This window comes from Prinia subflava, chromosome 8 (genome assembly GCF_021018805.1).
Source record: "Prinia subflava isolate CZ2003 ecotype Zambia chromosome 8, Cam_Psub_1.2, whole genome shotgun sequence".
Taxonomy (NCBI): domain Eukaryota; kingdom Metazoa; phylum Chordata; class Aves; order Passeriformes; family Cisticolidae; genus Prinia; species Prinia subflava.
The window spans coordinates 29,037,913-29,057,785 of NC_086254.1; the positions used below are offsets into that span (position 1 = coordinate 29,037,913).

The window sequence follows — 19,873 nt, forward strand, 5'->3', positions numbered from 1 at the left end:
TTAAAACTCCAATGCTTACTTCATGAGCTTTTCCTGAGAAAGGATCCAGCCTGGGCTGGACAGAGAGGGTGGGAGCAGGGCTCTAGTCCTCAGGAGATGGGACCCCAGCCCATGAGACCCTGCATGGCCAGCACTCCCAACCCCAGCCCTGGAGCCAGGCACACAAAAATGTCCAAAAGCTGCAAGTGAAAACAGGGAAGTTTGTAATCCACAAGGACATGTGGGGGAGGGTGCCTGGCTGAGCTGCAGGGGAAAGATTTCCCCACTTGCCTTTTGGGGAGGGCTTTTGCCACCACAGGAGGTGCCCAATGTCACTGGCCACTGTCCTCCCTGTCCCTGAGGGGATATTGAAATAGCAGCATCCTCCTGGGCTGTCCCACATCTTGTGATCCCATCAAAATAATCAGTGTGGGAGACTCCACAGAGCTCAGCAGCACTCGGTGCACAAGGAGACAAACCGAGGGGAAGGCAGGGGGGTAAATTTTAATTCCCAGGGCAGTGTTCTGTAATGGCAGGGAGGACAGTGCCAGGAGGACAGTGCCAGGACAGTGCTGGGGCCATCACAGTGGTGGCAGTGGCAAGCAGCCCATGCCTGATGCTTTTCCCACATGTCCTCAGGACTCTGCTGCCCGCACAAACAGGAATTCTATTTTTGCAGCTTGACCTTCCTGATTCTGGAGATAACAACCTGACTGCAAACGCAGCATTGCTCACTTTTCCTCTGAGATTTGATACAGTCCACTAGCCCAGGCTCTTCTAAAACATGGATATAGTAAAGTAAACCTCTGCATTTGTCCTAGGAAAACAGGCACAGTTCTTGGTGCCAGACAGTTTGAGATATATTGATGAAACTAAGCATGGTTACCTCCTAACTATTTAATTCAAGACATTCAAGACATCCTTCATCCTTTCATGATCTGAAGGAGAAAACCACAGAGGCATGGGATCTGTTGGGGCAGGATGGGGCGGGAGGAGTGGAAGGAATTGTGGAGAGGCTCCCACCACCTTCCAGCCCCGCCCAGTGTGCAGCCCTGCAGGGCTGAGTGCTGAAGACACAATATCGAAGGCTTGAACCACACTCAAGCACCCACAAAATCATAGAACCAAGGAATCGTTTGGTTCCAACCCCCTGCCATGGGCAGGGACACCTTCCATTATCCCAGGTTGCTCCAAGCCCTCTCCAGCCTGGCCTTGAACACCTCCAGGCATGAGGCAGCCACAGCTTTTCTGGGCAACCTCTGCCAGGGCCTCCCCAACCTCACCAAGAACTTCTTCCCAATATCCAATCTAACCCTGCCCTCTGTCAGTGCCCTTTGTCCTGTCACTCCATGCCACACCGAGAGTTCCCCGGGCAAAAAATCAAAATCAAGTCAAGAATACAAAATACCTACCTAACTGTTGAAGGGCCCCCTACAAAGTGCTTGAGCTGTGCCTGAGTAAGGGAAGGGATCAGAGACTCTGCCAAAGTAAATGCAAAAGCTCTCCTGGGCAGGCAAGACACAGAAATTTTGCAGAGTGATTTCGTTTGAAAAATAACAGCTCACCCTGTTTCAGCAGCCTCACTGGCACCATGGCTGGAGCGAGTCTGCCCACTGATAAAGGGGCAGAGCAGGGAGCAGATTAGGTGCCAGGAGGTGAAATCATCCCACTCTCTGTACTAGAAGGAGCCCAGGGACCTTCCTGCATCCTGGGATCTGACAGCAAAAGCCAGGTTTTGCTTTCCAAGAGGCCACTGACTCAGAAAACTGGAGTAAGGCAGCATTACTGAGGATTTGCTGCCTTCTTACCACCTTGATAAGGCTGCTGTTTTGGGGTACTGTAGGGAGATGGTTTAGTGGAAAAAGGGACCTTTTATCTGTCCTGTCCAACCCCACTGGGATCCTGAGGAAGCAGCTGCCAGGGAAGACAACAGCAGTGGAGAGATAGACATGCTTCCATGGAAAAGGGAGTCACCAATTCCAGTGGGTGATTTAACCACGCTGGTCACCGCTGGTTATCTTGGGGAAGGAAAAGAAATACAATTCCTTGTGGAATATCACTTTAATGGTATTAGCTTGGGTAGACTGAGGGTGAGGGGGAACATGAGGGAAATAGAGGTGGCAGCTGGTTATCAGGCAGGGTTGGTTTGAATGGGGATAAGAAAAAAAATAAAGGAAGAGCCTTGGGAGAAAAGAAAAGCATGAAATAAAGCACCACAAATGTATCAGACAGGATCATTAGGAATTTGTGTAAAAAATACTAAAGAGACCAAACACCACCTGAACACCTGTCAGGAAAAGCCACCCACCCAGTAGCTGTGAAAAGCTGACGGAATGAAAACATAGCGAGTTTTTCCAAAAGGGATTCACGACTTTTGGGGCCTCTGGCCTCGCTCATTCCTTCCCAGAACGTGTTACCCACCTACTCACAGAAGAAGTGCAATGTGGTAAAATCATGCAAAAAGTCCTCCCTGAGAAATTCTTGAGTGCCTCCCAAATTTGGCCTCACAGGCACAGAAACGGCAGAAATTAACCAAATCCTGTGACAGCTTGTCATGGCTGGGGAAACACGGAGAGCAGAGTCACAGCTCAAGACTTAGTGCTGAAAAGGACCAGCAGCACCTTGGGGGTGACTCAAATAGGAAAACAGACCCTGCATCAAACTGGCCAAGGGCATTTTTTAAATGCTGGAAATGGCCCTGGGGAGACCTTAGAGGCCCTTCCAGTGCCTAAAGGGGCTCCAAGAGAGATGGAGAGAGATTTTGGACAATGGTATGGAGTGACAAGGGAATGGTTCACACTGGCAGAGGGCAGGTTTAGATGGGATATTGAAAAGCAGCTCTTCCCTGTGAGGGTGGTGAGGCCCTGGCACAGGGTGCCCAGAGAAGCTGTGGCTGCCCCATCCCTGGAAGTGTTCAAGGATGTGTTCAGCCATGGACAGCTGGGGGCTTTCACAAAACCCTGGAGAGCCAGAGAGGGACACAGGGCTTGGGGGACACACAGAGGGGCACACAGCCTAAGGGGAACATGCAGGGTACACAGAGGAGGCAACGGGGGATGCAGAACCTGGGAAAAGGATACAGGGGACATGGGGGGCACAGAGGAATGAGGAGGCGGAACAGGGGACATACAGAGGATACACAGAGAGGACACAGAAGGCATGCAGGACCTGGAAAAAGGACATGCAGAAGAGTTGTCATGCACGACCCCAGATGGGGACATGAGGGACACACAGGAGGCACAGTCGGGAGACACGCATGGTGCACACAGCCCGGGGGGGAACAGACAGGGGACACGGGGGGCATGCAGAACCCTGGAGGGGGACACGCAGGGGACACGGGGAGCATGTAGGATGCCAAAGCGAGACACGCAGGGTACACGGTGCGGGGCACAGGGGACACACACAGAGGACACGGGGGGCAGCGGGAACCAGGAGGAGGACACGGAGGGCACGGGTCGGGGGCAGCCGGGAGACACACGGGAGAGACACGGGGGATACGGGGGACACAAGGGGACACAGAGGGGACACCGGGGGGATTCCCCCTCAGGACCCCGCGCGCGGGGACCCCCGGCAGCGCGCGCCGCGCCCCCTCCCACCCCCGCCCGGCGGCGGCGCAGGCGCACAGCGCCCGCCCGGTCCCTATTTCACGGGGAGCGCGGGCCGCGGCGCCCGCGCCAAATAAGTCTCGGTAGCCGGTGCGGGCCGTGCGCCTGCGCGGGGCCCGAAAGCCGCGCGGCGGAGCCCCGCTCCCCCCGGCCCCGCTGCCGCCCTGCCCGCGCCCACCGCCGCCCGGCCCCAGCGCCCGCCGCCGCAGCCCGAGCGGGGCTCGCGGGACCCCGGCCCGAGGTAAGCGCCGGGCGCGGCCTCGCCCGCCGCAGGGCCTCCGCCGCACGCGCCGCCCGGGTCCCTGCGGAGCGTCAGGACGTTACGGCGGCGGCGGCAGCGCCCGGCCGCCCGCCCGCCCCGCGGCCCCCCCGCCTCCTCCTCTTCCTCCTCCTCCTCCTCCTCCTCCTCCCTGCCAGCGGGAGCGCGCCCACGCGCCCCTCTCGCCCCCCCGCAACCCCCTCCCGCGCGCGCCGCCCCGCAACGGGGCCGAGGCGGGGACACCGCGGCGGGGACACCGCGGCGACACTCGGGGCACCCCTGCCCGCCCGCCGCCCCCCGCCCGCCTCGGCGGCCCCGTGAGACCCTCCCCGGGCAGCCTCCACGTGCAGCGCCTTCCGCCGCCGGGCACCCCGCTCCGCAAACCGCCCCCCCTCCCGCCGTGCAGCCGCAGACCCCCGGGCACCCCCGCTCTGTGTCCCCCTGTGCCGCACTCGTGTCTTCTTCCCCCCTCCTAGAGGCCGCTCTCCATCGTCTTGCAGCTTCCCTGCCGCTCTCTTCCGGGCAGCCCCCCACCCAAGCAGCCCCCAGCATGTGTCCCCCCCACCCTCGTGCAGCTGCAGCTCCCCTGCACCCTCCTCTTCGTGTAGCCCCCCACCCGTGCTGCCTGTGCTGCTCTCCGTGTCCTCTCTCCATGTAGCCCTGCATGCCCTCTTGTACCCCCATGACCCCCCCCACCCCATCCTGTGCACCGCTGTTTAAGCCCCTCTGAAGCCACCTCCCCGTGCATCCCCTCTCTGCATCCCCCTCTCTGTGCTCAGCCTTGCTGGCTGCCCACAGTCTCTCTTCCTGGTTTCTGCCTTCCTGATGCTGCACCCCAAAAATCTCTCTCCTCTCCCAGTTGTGCTATGGTTTTTTCCCCTTTTTTATTTTTTTCCTCACTTTACCCCAGATCTTTCCCACAACCCTTGACACAGTCTCAGCACCCTGCAAGGTGCAGCAGGAGGGACATGCATGGACACCCTGAGTGCCCCTCGTCCTCTTCCACAGCCCCACTGCTGGTGTGTTTTTAGCCACTTTTTAGATTACTTATGTTTTTAGCCCACTTTTTGTCCATTCAGTGCTGGCTCCTGCCCAGAGGCATCTGAGCAACACACGTGGAGTTCAATCCCATGATGCTGGGCAGGATGTCTGGAGCATCCTGAAACCCAGTTCCAGCTCAGGCGTGTTGTGAGTGATGCTAATATTGTGGGAGGAGTTCTACCCCAAAATGAAGGACAAGAGTAGGGATAGAGTGACAACAAAAATTGGAGTGGTTGAGCTGGAGGCAGCTGATCATCCATGCCACTGTGAAAACTGAAGTGCTTCTGCTGGTGCTTTGTGCTGGGCTGGTACAGAGGGGCCATTCCACCTTGGACAAACGCTGTGGGCTCTGTGGAGGTAAAGAGCACCTCGTGGTGTCCCTGTGGGTCAGGCAGGTGTTTTCTGCAGGGCATGAACTTGGTTGTGAAGTCACACTGGACATGTTGGGTCAGTGCTCTGCTCCAGCCGTGGCCTGGGGAAGGGGTGGGAGCCAGGTGGCATCTCTGCTGTGCTGTGTGCCACTGCTTGGAGTACTCCGTGGGGCTCTGAGCCTGGAACAGCCACACCTGGACAAGGTGTTCCCTTACCTGTCTCTGCGTGGACTGCACCAGTGCTGTAGGTGCTATAGGAGATGCTTTGTGGGCATCGACTTCTCCATGCCTGGGCTGATCCCCAGCATTGTGGGCAGCAGGGCAAGGGAGGGGATTCTCCCCCTCTGCTGTCCTCAGGTGAGACCTCACCTGCAGTGCTGCATCCAGCTCTGGAGCCCCCAGCATCAGAAGGATGTGGAGCTGCAGGAGTGAGTCCAGAGGAGGTCATGGAAATGCTCTGAGGGCTGGAGTGCTTCTACTCTGGAGACAGGCTGAGAGAGTTGGAGCAGAGAAAAGAAGGCTCTGAGGAGACCTGGGAGTCCCTTTCAGTTCCTGAAGGGGCTCCAAGAGAGCTGGAGAGGGAGTGCTGTCTTACATCTATTGCTGATTTATTAGAAATGCACACTTTGAAATAGTTTCCAGATGTCACTGTTTCTGCAGGCTTGATGTGCTTTTTTAATTTGATTTTTTTTGTGTGTGTGACTTTGGAGGAGGGAACAATCCCCGTTCTACTGTGGAGGAGACAGTGACAAGCTCCTCCAACAGTGTGAAATCGTGAGATAGTTTGAAATACATTTGGAAATGCACCTTCAAACTGAGTATCTTCATAGCGCTTATGGTGGATGCCAGGAACATTTTTTTTTTGGACCTCTTTCACACTCTGCCCTTCACCTCCTGCACCCCAGTCTCACCCATGCCCATCATTCTCACCCAGCCTGCAGAGTGTGTGTTGGTTTGAGCTTCCCCTCATCCTTCCTCCTGGCATGGAGCACTTGGGGATTTGCTCATCCCCTTCTCCTTCACAACATGGGGTCCCTGCAATCCCTTCTCTCCTTGCTCCCAGCACACCCAGGATCCTTCCATGACCGAGTTCAGCAGGGAGACCTTCTGACTCTGGGCTTCTCCCCGTTTCTCCACAAGCAGCTGGTGACTGACGGCCCTCCCGCGATGGCCACGCCGGACGTCAGTGTCCACATGGAGGAGGTGGTGGTGGTGACCACGCCAGACGGCACCGTGGACAGCAGTGGCATGGAGGAGGTGAAGACAGTGCTGGTCACCACCAACCTGTCCCAGCACGGGTAAGAGATGGAGATGGTGCACGCTGAGGGGACGTGCTGGAAACCCTCCCACGCGTGGTTGTGAGTTGGGATTTGATCCCCTGCTGCTTCCTCCTGAATCCCTGCTCGCTGTGGGGACCTCAGTGGTGGCCATGGAGTGTCCAGTTCCTTGCTAGGGCTTCCTATACCCAGGACTCTGCAGCTCTGTGCAGAACAGGCTCCACTCTTTCCCTCTTTTGATGGGGGGAAAAAAGACCAACCCCAAATACCTTTTTCTGAGTGGTTTTGGATGTTGGAATGGACATGAATCCAGGTGGAACAGGACACCAGTAGCTAAATCAGTGTTTTTCTGCTATTTATTTCATGAGGGCTGTACTGAACTCTGAACTCCAAGAGACAAGCCTGTCCTCACCACGTTGAGGGTGGTGCAGCTGGGCTCCCCTTCCTGAAGGTTTGGGGTTGGCTGGGTTTTGGCTGAGCTTTGCAGGAACCTCCACTGCCTGCAACAGGAGTGAGGGAGGTGTCCTTGAAACGATGTCCTGAATGCGCTGCTCTGAAGAACAGAGTGAAGGTCTGATTGTGGAAGTGCTGCTGTTTTGCCCAATTTCTGCCTTTTCTGTTGGCATTTCAGATTCAGGGCTGCTGTTTGTTCAGATTTGGTCTGTTCAGTGGCAGGTTGGCCATGGCCAAAGAGCCTGGCTGGTGCCTTGAAGGCCCACATATCAATGGACTCTTTACTTTATTTATCGTTTTGGATTTTTTTTTTTTTTTTTTTTTTTTTGAGTGGGACAGAGCCCAGAGCCCTTTGTGTGTTTTGTTCTTTCAGTGGCCAGAAAATCCAAATTCACACCTGCAGCTGCATCCAGGCAGGTTTGTCTGAAATAAGTGGGTGTTGACTGGCTGTTTATTGCTCTCCACAAGATATTTGTCTCCTTTTCTCAAACGTGTCTTTGTGTCAGTGCCCTGAGGCTTTGGGCAGGGCAGAAGGCGACAGCTCAGTCCAGGTGCCTCCCTTTGTGCTGCTGGAAGTGAGATAAAGCCCATTAACAGATTAGGTTTTGGTAAAGAATGCGCAGGGAGAGGCAGAGGCAAGAGCTGTTGGTGCTGGAATGGGCAAGATCTCTGCCCTGTTCTTCCTCCACGTCCTGAGTCAGTGTTTCCAAGAACCTTTTCAATTTCCAGAGGAGTAGTGATGGTGGGGAAGAAGGGCTCTACTTCTCTTGTTTTCTGTCCCGTGGAGACTCCCTTGTCTCCCTCAGTGGAGAAGCAGCCAGATGTGACACTTGGGATGTGGCTGCTCTTGGATGCAGAATGCATCTTGGGGATGGCAGTGGGTTAATGGGAAGGATGTGAATTTTGGGGTCACAGAGTAAAACCTGCCTGACTCCCCTCACTGAGCAGGGCAGCGGGGCTGGTGGTGGGTGGCAGCACGAGCCACGCACAGTCTCTGTGTGGCCTTGCACAGTTGCCCCCACCAGGCTCTGCTCCTTCTGGGGCAATGCCACAGTGGCACTGGCTCCTCCATTTCCCACTCTGCAGTCGCAGCTGGTGTCAGGAGAGAAGCTGCAGGCACGGGCTGGGATCCCTTGGTGTTGACTCAGTTACCACTCTCATGGGGAGCTTTCAACTTGCCTCTTGTGAGGGTTAAACCAAAGTCAGCTTGAGGGTTGGTGCCTTCTTTTCGTGCTCATCTGGGTATGGTTTTGCTATTAAAATAACCCTTTATACAACCAGTTGTTAAGAGCTTAATTAGTTCATGTATTCTTAAGGAAAAGGCTGAGAGAAATTGGAAAATAATAATGAGCAAGAAGCTTTTCTCTTTGGTCTGCAAGAGGAGGGGATCTGCTGGGTGCTCTGATGAGGTTCTTATATTTCTGATCAGCACAGAATTCTGGGGGAGACTTTTCTCTTTCAAGTTTCCAGGCAAGGCAGGAACAGAAAAGAAAGGAGACGCCAGCCCACTGAGTTATCTGCACGTGCTTTCTTCTCTTCCTCCCATCTGGTTTATGGATCCTCCTGGGGAGGAAGATGAGAACCATCCTCCCCTGCCTTCGTCATGGCAACTGGCAAAGGCAGGGCCAGCTGGGGGGCTGCACTGCTGGGCCTTGGAAGGTGTTTGTGTTTTCTCTTGCATCTGCCTCAGTCTGTTGCCCTGGAATGGGAGAAACAGCGTGGAGACAATCGCTTTTTTTGTGGTTTTCTCTCCCGTACATGTCCATGGCAGACACAGACTTAGTTGCCTGAATTTTTTGTACAAGCTGGGAGTTGGTTTGTTTGTTTTCCTCTGGAGGTTTAAGGCATGGGCTGGGTTATTCCTCCCCATCCAGTTGTGTCTTTCGGTCATTTTTTGGAGCAGTGCAAATGCAGTGGAGTCCTGGAGGAAGCTCTGAAAGGTGCTGACTTTTCTTCTGGGGGGTTTCTTCTGGTAAGTTGGTGGAGATTCTTGATCTGGAGGCAGGTCAGGGCTGTGGGGTGCTGGGATGCTAGAGGGGGCTTTTTCCTCGGGCACCCTGCTGAAGTGCCACTGCTGGCCTTTCCCCTGAAGAAATGTGAGAACCCAGCAGCAAACTGATGGGAGGCCCCAGGTTAGAATTCTTCTGTTCTTCTGTCATTCTGCCACTCATGTAATGATCACTTGTGTGCAAATGCCTTGGCTCAGAGTTTACCTTTTCGAGTCCTTTCACGTTACCCTCCCCATGCTTTGCAGGGCTCTGGGCTGGTGGTGGCTGTGAGCTGCAGGGGCAGAGTTGTGTCCATCTTTCTGTCACAGCAGGACCTGTCTCCCCTGTCTCTGGAGCAGCATCTCCGAGCCACTCACCTGGTGAGGCTGAGCTGCCGCCCACACCATTCCTTATCTCTTATGCTCCCCACAGGAACCTGCCCTGCAGCTGCTGAGGGGAGGGATGCTTTGAAGCTGCAGTTCCACCCTGGAGCTGTGTGTTAGGAGCCCAGAAGGGAAAAACCAGTTGCTCTTGAATTTCCTTGTCCCCGTGGCCTCACGGGTGAGAAATGTGGTTGCCAGTGAGTCACTAGGACTGTCTTTTAATTCATCTGTGGTATCAAACTGAGGGAGGTCTCAGGTTTATTTTCTCTCTGGAGTTTTCCTAGGGAGTTTATATGCCAAAGTGTGTAAAAAGCTAATTGTATTTCTCCCCCTGCCTCTGCAGGTCAAGCTTTCTGCAGCAATTAGTCAGCTTCAGTAACACCACCAAACATACATCTGAAAAATCTATCTTAGATTAAATATTGGGAAGAAATTGTTCCCTGTGAGTGTGGTGAGGCCCTGGCACTGGCTGTCCAGAGAAGCTGTGGCTGTCCCATCCCTGGAATTGTTTGAGGCCAGGTTGGACAGGACTTGGAGCAACCTGGGAAATGGAAAATGTCCCTGCCCATGGGAGGAGCTTGGAACAAGATGAGTTTTAAGGGCCCTTTCAGCCCAAACCATTCTGTGTTTCTATGAAAACCCATTGGGAATGGTCCCTGCTGAGTGCTGGCTGTGATGTGCAGGTGGGATCCACAAGGGCACCAATCAGGGTTCCCTCTGTTTGGACCTCCCCTCCAAAGCCAAGGGGGTGAGGAGCATGTCCCACATCCCAGCCAGAGGTGCCTGTTCCCCCTGAGTGTGGGAAGCTCCTTGGAGGGGCTTGGGCCTGCATATTGCCATAACAAAGGAGTGAGGATGGGAGAACACCAAAGGAGTGGGTGCTGTGCAGGACCCTCTGTGTGACTCCATGGGCAAAGCACCCAGAGGAGACTGAGATCTCAGTGTGAGGACAGTGGAAGCAATTGGATAGCCAGCTATTAATTAATATCATGGATATATCAAATTTTAAGAAGCTCAGAGGTTGTATTGCAAATGTCTGTAGCTCATGTTATCTCTGCTCACAGATCTGCTCTTGGGGTTTGTCCAGCTCCTTTATGGAGTCTCTGTGGCTCCTTGAGGTCCTGCTCCCTGAATCATCCTGCATACCAGGGGATTCAGCCAGTTCATTGCCCAGACAGCAACAGCATGTTTCACACATGTTTTTCCTGGGGAAATCTGAAGCAAAGCTTCCAAAGGCTGGCAGTGACTTCTGAGCAAGGGGCTGTGCTGACAGCATCTCTCCATGCCAGCTCTCCAGCATGGGCTGGGCTGGAGGCAGATCTACAGGGCTGGGATTAAAGGGGAGGCAAGAGAGAGCAGGCCAGGCTGCTGACAGGGGCTTGCCTGCTGTGGGGTTCTTCATCTCCACATGAAAAAATGGATCTGAGCCTCCCAAACCCAGAGCTGACTCGTAGCTCTTGTGGGAAAATGTGATCCGAGGGACTTCTGAGGCAATTGTCTCCACAGGGCATCGGGTGTGGGGGTGGCACAGCCACATGGCTTAAGAATGCCTCTGCCTCTCTTCCCAGTGGTGACATCAACGAAGACACTCTGGAGACTGAAAATGCAGCTGCTGCAGCTGCTGCTGCCTTCACAGCCTCCACAGACCTGAAGGAAGCGGTTCTAGGTAGGTCAGCTCTTTCCACAGCCCCTGGTGCCAGCTCCAGCACCCCGGTGTGCCCAGCCCTGCGCTGGTGTCAGACGGGACAGTCCAAGCACTGTTGTGCAGAGCTGCTGGGGCTCCGGGGGTGTTCTCCTGTGGGCCCTGGGGATGCTCTGCCAGCATCCAGGGGGGTGTGGTGACAGCAGGGAGCTGGCAGTGGCTGGCTGGGCTGCTGCTGCCCTCTCCTGGTCCGGAATGAGTCCCTGTGTCCAGCCTGGCTCCTGCCATTCCAGCTTGCCACAGGGATCTCAGTTTTACAGCAACTTGCTGGCTGTGGTTGCAAGAAATAGTGAGTTTAGGGAACAAAGACTGATCTGCTGGGCTGGAGTTGACTTAAACCCAAGGGTGACCCCACCCAGATAACATCATTCTTTTTTTATCAAGAATGGATGACTTCCCTGTGCTCAGCTGCAGCTGGATTGGCACAAATCTGCCTGGGCTGTTTTGCCTGAGAAATTTGGGTGTTTGGATGCTTTCATAGCAAAGTGCAAGTGAGTGGTGACCACAAACCCCAGCACCCCCCCATGCATCATATACTTTTTATTATTATTATTTCTGAGTTTCAAAACCATCATTGCATGTGTGGCTCAGGCACATGAATCAGGAGCTGTGGCTCATGTTTCTCTTTGATCTGTCCCTTCCTCTGATCCCTGTGAGAAGTGAAGATGGCTGAAGATGAGGACAGTTTGGAGGCAGAGATTGTCTACCCCATCACCTGCGGGGACAGCAAAGCCAACCTCATCTGGAGGAAGTTTGTGTGCCCCGGGATCAACGTGAAATGTGTGCAGGTGAGAACAGAGAGCCCGGCACTGGCCTTGTGCTTTCCCCTTGCCTACATAGTGAGGTCACCTGGTTTCTCCTGGTTGTGATGAGCTTTGATCAGCTGCTTTGCATCAGAACCATGTCGTGGTAGGAAAGGATGGCATTTTCCTGGGGCTGGGTACCTGATATTTGTCCTGATTAAATTGCGTAGTTCTGGCTGGAAAGATGGTGCCTCCATTTAATGTGTTACTGAAATTTTGAGAAATTTGGACACTTGCAGTTCTGCTCAGTTGGAAAGTTGATAGTTTGAAAAATGTATTGATTGAGGACCTCCTGAAGAGTTGCCTGCTGTGTCCTGGGTAACTCATGGTTAAAATTTGCATAAATTCAGGAACATGCCATGTGTGAGTCATTGCTGGCATTTGTACACAGCCTAAACAATACCCTGCTGAGGGAGAGTCTCCTCAGGCTCCCAAAGGATAGTCCTTGCCCTTCCCAGCAGAGATGGTCTCCTCTATCCATGAGGCAGAGGATAGATGCTGCTGCCTACTAAAATCTGTCCTCTCTGCACTGAAGTCTTTGTCCTTGTTCAGAGATGCAGTTTCTCATACAGTAAGAGTGAGCTGCTCTGTGTTGGTCAGCATGGCCATGAGAAAGAGGAGGCCTGGATTTGGGAAATCCTTTGAGGTGGGCTGTAAGGCACCTCTTAAGAGGACTGCCTGGGTCATGGTAGGACTCGAGGATCTTGGAGGTCTTCTCCACCCTTAGTGATTCTATAATCCTGTGATCCTGCTGGTTGCTGTTAGGTCAGCGTGTGGGTTCAGGCACAGCTGGGTGTGTAGGGCAATAAAAGGAAGGGAAGAGTTGGCACGGTGTGTGCCAGCTCCCTGAAGCTGGTTTGCTCTGGCAGTGGGTGTGCGCTCCCACAGAGGCCAGAGGTTCATCATACCAGTGGTTGGGTTCGAGAGCATGAGGTCAAAGACCAAATGGGCTTCTTCCCTCTCTCCTATAGGACATAATGTGCCTTTGGATCCAAATATTAGCAGTGCAGCCCAGCTTTCACTGAGTCCATTGTTAGTGGGAGCGTGAGCAGCTCCCTGCTGTTAATGATACTTTGCACAAGGTATGGGTGTTTTCCCAGCTGTCCTGCCTGAGCTGGGCACTCCCTGAACCCTTAGGTTGGAGCAGGTGTTAACTAACCATCTGTGACAGCAACGTTTGGCTTTAATCTTTCCACCTTGTGCCCTGTTCTGTGGGGTGGGCAGTGCCTGGCAGCCATCTGTTTTGGTGGTGTTCAGTGGCACGTGGAGGCTGCAGCCACTGCCAGGCACGGGGAAACGCTACCAGGCTCCAGCTGAACCCTGCTCACAGGGCACCCTTGGCTCGTTTATGGCTTGTGGCACTGATGTTGCACCCCTGCCTTTTGCAGTTTCATGATCACCTAATCAGCCCCAAGGAGTTTGTCCACCTGGCAGGCAAGTCGACCTTGAAGGACTGGAAGCGAGCGATCCGGATGAACGGGATCATGCTGCGGTTAGTGCCTCCCTTTGTGTCTGGACACTTCCTTCTGGGGGATTCTGGTGGGGTGCAACACAACCTTTGGAATGGCAGTTTTGTTGCTCAGGGAGCAAATGAACAAAACTAAATGTTTGTCTTAATGACAGCCTGGTCCCAAATGTGGTCTGCCCAATGGCTTTGTTCTTTCCTTGTGCCTAGGGAATAATTTGGGGAAAGAAATATTTCTCTAGTCTTTCCAGGGCTTGAACCACTCTGAGTTTCCAGCTGCTGTAGGGACACTGGAAATTTTAAGGGCTGTTGGTGATTGGGCCATGCTGTCTGTGGATTCTCAGCATGACCCACCAAATGAAATCAGTCTGGTCATCACCAGTGCTCTGGTTGCAGCACTCCTGCTTGACATCACTTCTAAATAAATCCTTGGCAAAAAAAAAAAAACAACCAAAAAAAACCAAACAAACCTTCTTTATTGCAAGCATTTCTCTTCTCTAGTATTAACTACAGTAATTCAATTCCTCTATGGTCCTCCTGAACACCAGCCTCAGTCTGTGATTTAATTAAAGTCTTTCTCTGCCTTTGGGCCGGATGAAAAAGAATCACCTCTTTCCCCAGGAATTGTCAGTGGTTTTGTGCTCTTTTCACAGGGTGACATTGCCTTTCCCTGTATTCTTCTGCTTCAATGCAGGCATCTCCCATATTCTTTTTAAGCAGCTTTTGCTCCACATAAATTTTGCATAATAGGTTTAGACTTTGTCAAGGCAGGGCTTTGAGAGAAAAAAAAAAATCTAGAGGGGAATGTCAGAAGGCAAACGCAGCAGCCCATGGGAGCAAATCTTGGTAAGCTGAGGTGGTTGTTGGCCAGCAAAGCCTGGGAGTGTTTTGGAGATAAGGTTCTTGGATTGGAATATCCCATGTTCCAGTGTTGCCACTCCCTTTGAGATGAGAGACCTGATTTTAGTTTATAAATAGGGTTATGTCCTGTCTCCTTTTGAGCTATAGAGTCAAAGAAACAAGGAAGAAGCTCCCTGTGGTCTCACTGTGAGCTGAGACTCCAGCTGACCCTTTGGCTGGAAGCTGCAGCTTCAGAGGGGATGTGCTGATGGGACCAGATAGGGGCTGTCTTTTCCCCTTCCTTCCTCAAGAAATGAGTTAATCAGTCCCAGTAAGGGCTCCAGTTGGCTCTGCCTGCTCTCCTGGCATTTTGGAACTCAGAAGTTTGGGGTGAAGGCCGCCAGGAGCTTCATCTCAGACCTCTTAGCTGTTGCTGATGTGCCTGTCCTTGTGCTTGCTCCCTGTCTTTCAGGAAGATTATGGACTCAGGAGAGCTGGACTTCTACCAGCACACAAAGGTCTGTTCCAACACCTGCCGGAGCACCAAAATCGACCTGACTGGAGCCAGGGTGTCCCTGACCAGCCAGACATCGACAGAGTACATCCCTCTGACTCCCGCCTCTGCCGATGGTACGTGCAGCCATTCCTCACCCTCACCTGGGGCTTTGATGCATCCAAGCACAGAAATGCCACAGAACCAAAGTCCCTGGGGCTGCCCCATCTCTGGAAGTGTCCAAGGACAGGTTGGACAGCACTTGGAGCAATCTGGTCTAGTGGAAGGTGTCCTGTGGCAGGGGGTTGGAATGAGATGAGCTTTGAGGTCCCTTCCAACCCAAACCGTTCTCTGATTTTATGAATCTGACCTATAATTACAGGCAACTGTTTAATTAGAAAGCATTCTAATTTTGAAATACTTTCATATTTAGCTCCTTTTGCCCCTGAGCATTAAGAACAGCCCCCAAAGTGCCCCACACTCCAAGCTCCTGGTGGTCTTCTGAGACAGGATAAACCCCTTGGCTGGCTCTGTGAGCACCCATCCACCACATCCTGGTATTGTGGTGGAAGCTGATGCTGATGCACAGCACAGCCCAAGCCCCCCTGTTCGACATGAGCTCATTACCAGGAGATGTTTGCCAGCTGCTGGGCTGTGCTGAAATAACCAGAGCCCTGAAAGCTGCGGAGTAAAGGAGCAGAGGGACTGGGTTTAATGGCTGCAACTGAGCATTCCAAAGGCTCTGCACAGCTCTGTGGGGCTCTGGCCACATTCCCATCCATCCCGCTCCTGCGCACAGGATGAGTGACGCCTGTTCCCTGCCTCTATGGTAACAAAACTGCTGAGATTTGGCAGAGCTGGAGGGAAGGAGAGATCCCCCCTGCATCCCTGTGCAGTGGGGAGGGGGCTGCTCTTCCCTTGGAGGCTTTAGAAACCCTCCAGGCAAACAGTGGCTGGGTAAAAAGGCCAAAAAATCAGATTCTAAATCTGTTTGACTTTTACGCTGAGCAGTGCTGCTGTGTTTGCAGGGGGGAACGGGAGGGAAATGCTGCTCTCAAGCATGTGTTCCTGTACTGCAAAGGTTGCAGGAGCAATCCCTGGGGATTGCACTCCAGTGTAGGAAAACAAGTACAGCTGGCACCACAACCACTTGGGCATTTCTGTTCAGCATTAAGATCTGCATTCAAACAGATGTGATCCTGTGCAATATGAAGGAGAAGTCACAGAAATGCAGCAAGGGAGTGCTTCCCTTGGAAACAGCCTGTGAAAATACAGTGAAGAATCAGGACCTGGGAATTTTTTTCTCTTCTTTTTTGCTATTGGTTGCAGTGAACGGATCCCCGGCTACAATAACCATAGAAACATGCGAGGATGCCAGCGATTGGAGCACCAGCATTGGAGGTATGGCTTGGGCTCCCGCAGGGCTCGCTGGGTGGAGGAGATGTGGGGAAAGAGGGAAGCAGCAGGGTAAGGAGCGGGAAGGACCCTGTTACCAGAGCAGCCTTGCATGAACCTCCACTGGGATTGTTCCTTCGCTGCTTATGGAATAGCACTGTGTTTGTCCCACCGGGGTGCAGCCTGGCTGTGCAACCTTGGGATGAAGTTGTTTCCAAGCACCAACATATCAGAGCCAGGGCCAAATGTGGCTCAGGGTGAAAAAATTCTTATCAGAGGGGTCATGAAATCATTCTCCTTGGTGCTACTGGCTGTTGCAGGGTGTCCTGTTGGTGAGGGACAGGGGTGGGAAGAGTATATCCTCCTTTGGGTCCATGCTCTGGCTGAGCTTTGCCCCAGCCCTGTGACCTCAGGGGTCCCTCCCAGCCTGGCAGGACTGCAGCCCTGCAGGGGTGTCCACAGGGAACCCATAGCAGATCACCATTAAACCCTGCCGAGGATTTTGAGGCTCTCCCTTGCTTCCTCTTTCTCCAGATGACACCTTTGCTTTTTGGCAAGGTCTGAAGGACAGTGGTCTCCTGGAAGAAGTGATCCATGAGTTTCACCAGGAGCTGGTGGAGACCATGAAGGGCTTGCAGCAGCGAGCACAGGATCCCCCGCTGCAGCTCGGGGGTAAGGATCTGGACATGGGTGGTCAGTCATCTTGGGAGAGGGGCTTGTGGGTTCTTTTTATCCTTAGGGATAGCTGGATGACACAATAGGGACATAGATCATCATAAAAAAAATCTCATTTCTGGCTGACCGGTGAGGCTGCACTTGAGGATAATTCAGGTGACCTCAGTTCTCCAATTCCCTGTGCCTGGGACTTCCTCTCTGCTGGCTCTGGGTCTGGACAAATGCTTGGCTGGGGAGCTGAGGTGGAATTTAGGCCATTGGAATAACGATGCAGCAAGCAGCTACTGTGCCAGCAGATTTCTTATCACCCCTGCTAGGCAGGAGAGGACTGTTTACATGCCGGTGACCTCTTGCCCTTTCTCATGGCTTCTGCCTTCTCCTCTTCCCCAGCCTCTTGCATTACCCTGCTGCAGATTTTGGCTGTCTCAGCTGGACGTGTTTGTTGTCGTGTGGCTTTTGCCAAGCCACAGATAGCTTGCGCAGGAAATTTTGCTTTCTCAAAGATTCTGTGTCTTGTTTTTAAGATGCTGTTTTACTAAACAACGTAGTCCAGAACTTTGGGATGCTGGATCTGGTCAAGAAGGTCTTGGCCAGCCACAAGTGCCAGATGGATCGCTCGAGGGAGCAGTACACACGGGATTTGGCAGGTATGCCCTGGACACCGCTGTGGCACCGGGCGTCGCTGCCAGCACCTTTTCTTCTGGGCTGAGAAAGTGGGGGTTGTGTTAAAGCTGGTGGTTGTTCAACCAGCCACGCCAGGCATTGCCACCGCCCTCTAGGAAGCTTGCCCAGGATCCAGGCTGAGCCAAACCTCTTCTCTCTCCAGCTCTGGAGCAGCAGTGTGATGAGCACCGCAAGCGAGCGAAGGAGCTGAAGCACAAATCACAGCATCTCAACAATGTCCTGATGACCCTCACACCCGTCTCCGTTCCCACGCCTCTGAAACGCCCCAGGCTCACCAGGGCCACCTCCGGACCAGCTGCCATCACCTCCCAAGTCCTGTCCCAGCCAGCGCAGCTCGCTGTCACCCCCGGCGTGCCGGTGTCCCAGGTTGCCAACCTCCCTCTTGGCAAAGTGGTCTCGGCCCTCCCTCCGTCGGTGCTGGGGAAGAGCCCAGCGCAGCCCCCCGCCGCCAGCTCCCCGGCCTCCCCTCTGCTGGGGGGGTACACGGTGCTGGCCTCTGCCGGCTCCACCTTCCCCGGCACGGTGGAGATCCACCCGGACGCTTCCAACCTGACGGTGCTGAGCACGGCTGCGGTCCAGGACGGCAGCACAGTGGTGAAGGTGATGAGCCCCTTCCAGCTCCTGACGCTCCCAGGACTTGGCACGACCATCCAGAATGTGACACAAATAGCTCCCGGTGGGAGCACGGTTGTGACTGTCCCGTCCGGTGCCACCGAGGCTGCCGGGGATGAGCACGCTGCCGCCGCCATCGAGGTGACTGCAGTGGCTGATGAGGCGGAGCAGAAGTGAGAGGGGGGACTTGCCTGGAGGGACGCTGGCCGTGCCACTCTGGGGGGAACTGCCTCTTCTCTGGCTGTGCTGTGGGATGAGGAGCAGTGGCATGAGGGGCACGGGCTAACAAGACCCAGAGCAGCTCGTGCTGGGAGCAAGGAGGTTCAGGTCAGAGGGAAGGAGGGGGGAGGAAGGATGCCCAGAGAAGGGAAAGGCAGAAATGCTATGCCTTGTCTGGAGGAGGGAAGAAAAAAAGAGCTTATTTTTTATAAAGCTTTCCTCCCCTGTTCTCTTGGAATAGTTTTCCTGCTCTGGGTCATCAGCCCAGCCTTCTTGGCAGGCATAGCTGGAGCAGGGAGAAGGCGGCAGCAAAAAGAAGCTGCCGAGGGGTCTGGTGTGCAGGGAGCTGGCTGCTCCCCTTCCCTATGGGCTGCAGGCGTGGAGAGGGATGCCAAGAGCAGGAATTCCGTGGATGTGTACAATCATTGACACCAGGAAGGGCTCTGGCAGCATGGGTGCAGGCCCTGGGACGCTGAGTTTTGCGTGTGACACTGGCTTTGGGTGGCAGAAACAGGTGGGAACTGCTGCAACAGTGGGCATGGGCGTTGCCCAGGTCTGCTGGGGAGGGAGCAGGGAGAGAGGAACCCAGAGGGCTGAGAGCTATGACTTCTGAGGATTTAGGGTCTTTTTCTAGTTTTCTCAAAAAGGAAAATCCATTCTTGGGATTTTTTTTTAAGCCAACGGCGATTTTTAAGCAAAGCCCTGCTTGGGAAGCTCGTTCTGCACGGCAGAGCCGTGCTGCAGAGCGTGCAGAGCTGAGCCCCACGGCCGTGCTCCAAGGAGCTCACACTTCCTCACAAGGGGGGGACCCTGGTGTCCCCAGCATCCTGCAGGACCCGGACGCTGCCATTCCCTCCCTGCTGGGAGCAAGCAGCTGTTCTGTAGCGGGTTCCAGTTCTCCTTCAGCCACCCCACTCGCTGCGACTCTCACCAGGTCCCACCCCAGGGCCTGTGTGTCTCATGCTGTCTCCGGCTGGAAGGAGCCGGGTGCTTGGAGTGTTGGGGTTTCTCCAAACTTGATCTGGCAACAGCAGCAACGACAGGTCACTTTATTGAGTAATAAATATTTTTTTGAAAGAACGTTGCTGGTTTATTTTGTTTTTATGTCCAGGTGTGACAGCTGGGATTGTGAAATGGGGCTAAGGCAGGACAGGAACACACTTTATTAAATATAAATGTATATGTCTTCTGTGTTCCCACTGGCCCTGCGTGTGCAAGGAGCCTGAAATGTGGCTCCTAAGTCTGTCCATGGCACAGCTGGGGTGGCCTGGCTGCACCCAGTGCTGATAACCACTGGTCCCCAACCTATGTTTAGAGGAGTTGACACGTAATCAGGAAGAAAAGTGATCTATTCTTCTGAACCATTAGATTTTGTTTCGTTTTAGCTGAGACTCAGCTGGGGCCACAATTGAGGAGGAGTCCTGCCTTATCAGAGGTTTTTCCCTCCCAGCTGGCTGCTGCTAAGATATCGCTGTCATATCTCTGTACTTGGGACAGCAGTAGCGTGTCAGACCGAGGACATATAAAGGGTTGTGATCAGCCTGAGCTGCCTTTTGCCTGTCCAGCGTGAGCAGCAGTGCTGAGCCACACCTGAGGTGTGTTTCCAGCCTGAATTCCCCCTTTCTGTCC

At 53.9% G+C, this 19,873-nt stretch overlaps 1 protein-coding gene across 4 annotated transcripts; it reads left to right on the forward strand.

Moving 5' to 3' along the window:
• Positions 1–116: 116 nt before the first annotated feature.
• On the forward strand, positions 117–18,890 carry GMEB2 (glucocorticoid modulatory element binding protein 2). 4 transcript variants are annotated; one of them, XM_063404393.1, is made up of 10 exons: positions 117–3,825; positions 6,396–6,553; positions 10,925–11,022; positions 11,716–11,846; positions 13,250–13,353; positions 14,639–14,796; positions 15,989–16,060; positions 16,589–16,726; positions 17,254–17,376; positions 17,556–18,890. In XM_063404393.1, the coding sequence occupies exons 1-10, from the start codon at positions 3,139–3,141 to the stop codon at positions 18,200–18,202; spliced, it is 2,316 nt and encodes a 771-aa protein (XP_063260463.1). In that variant the 5' UTR covers positions 117–3,138; the 3' UTR covers positions 18,203–18,890. The 4 variants fall into 4 exon arrangements, with proteins under 4 accessions (XP_063260463.1, XP_063260465.1, XP_063260464.1 ...); XM_063404395.1 differs by having other exon boundaries at positions 118–3,825; positions 6,399–6,553; XM_063404394.1 differs by having other exon boundaries at positions 122–3,825; positions 11,719–11,846.
• The last annotated feature ends 983 nt before the right edge of the window (positions 18,891–19,873 follow it).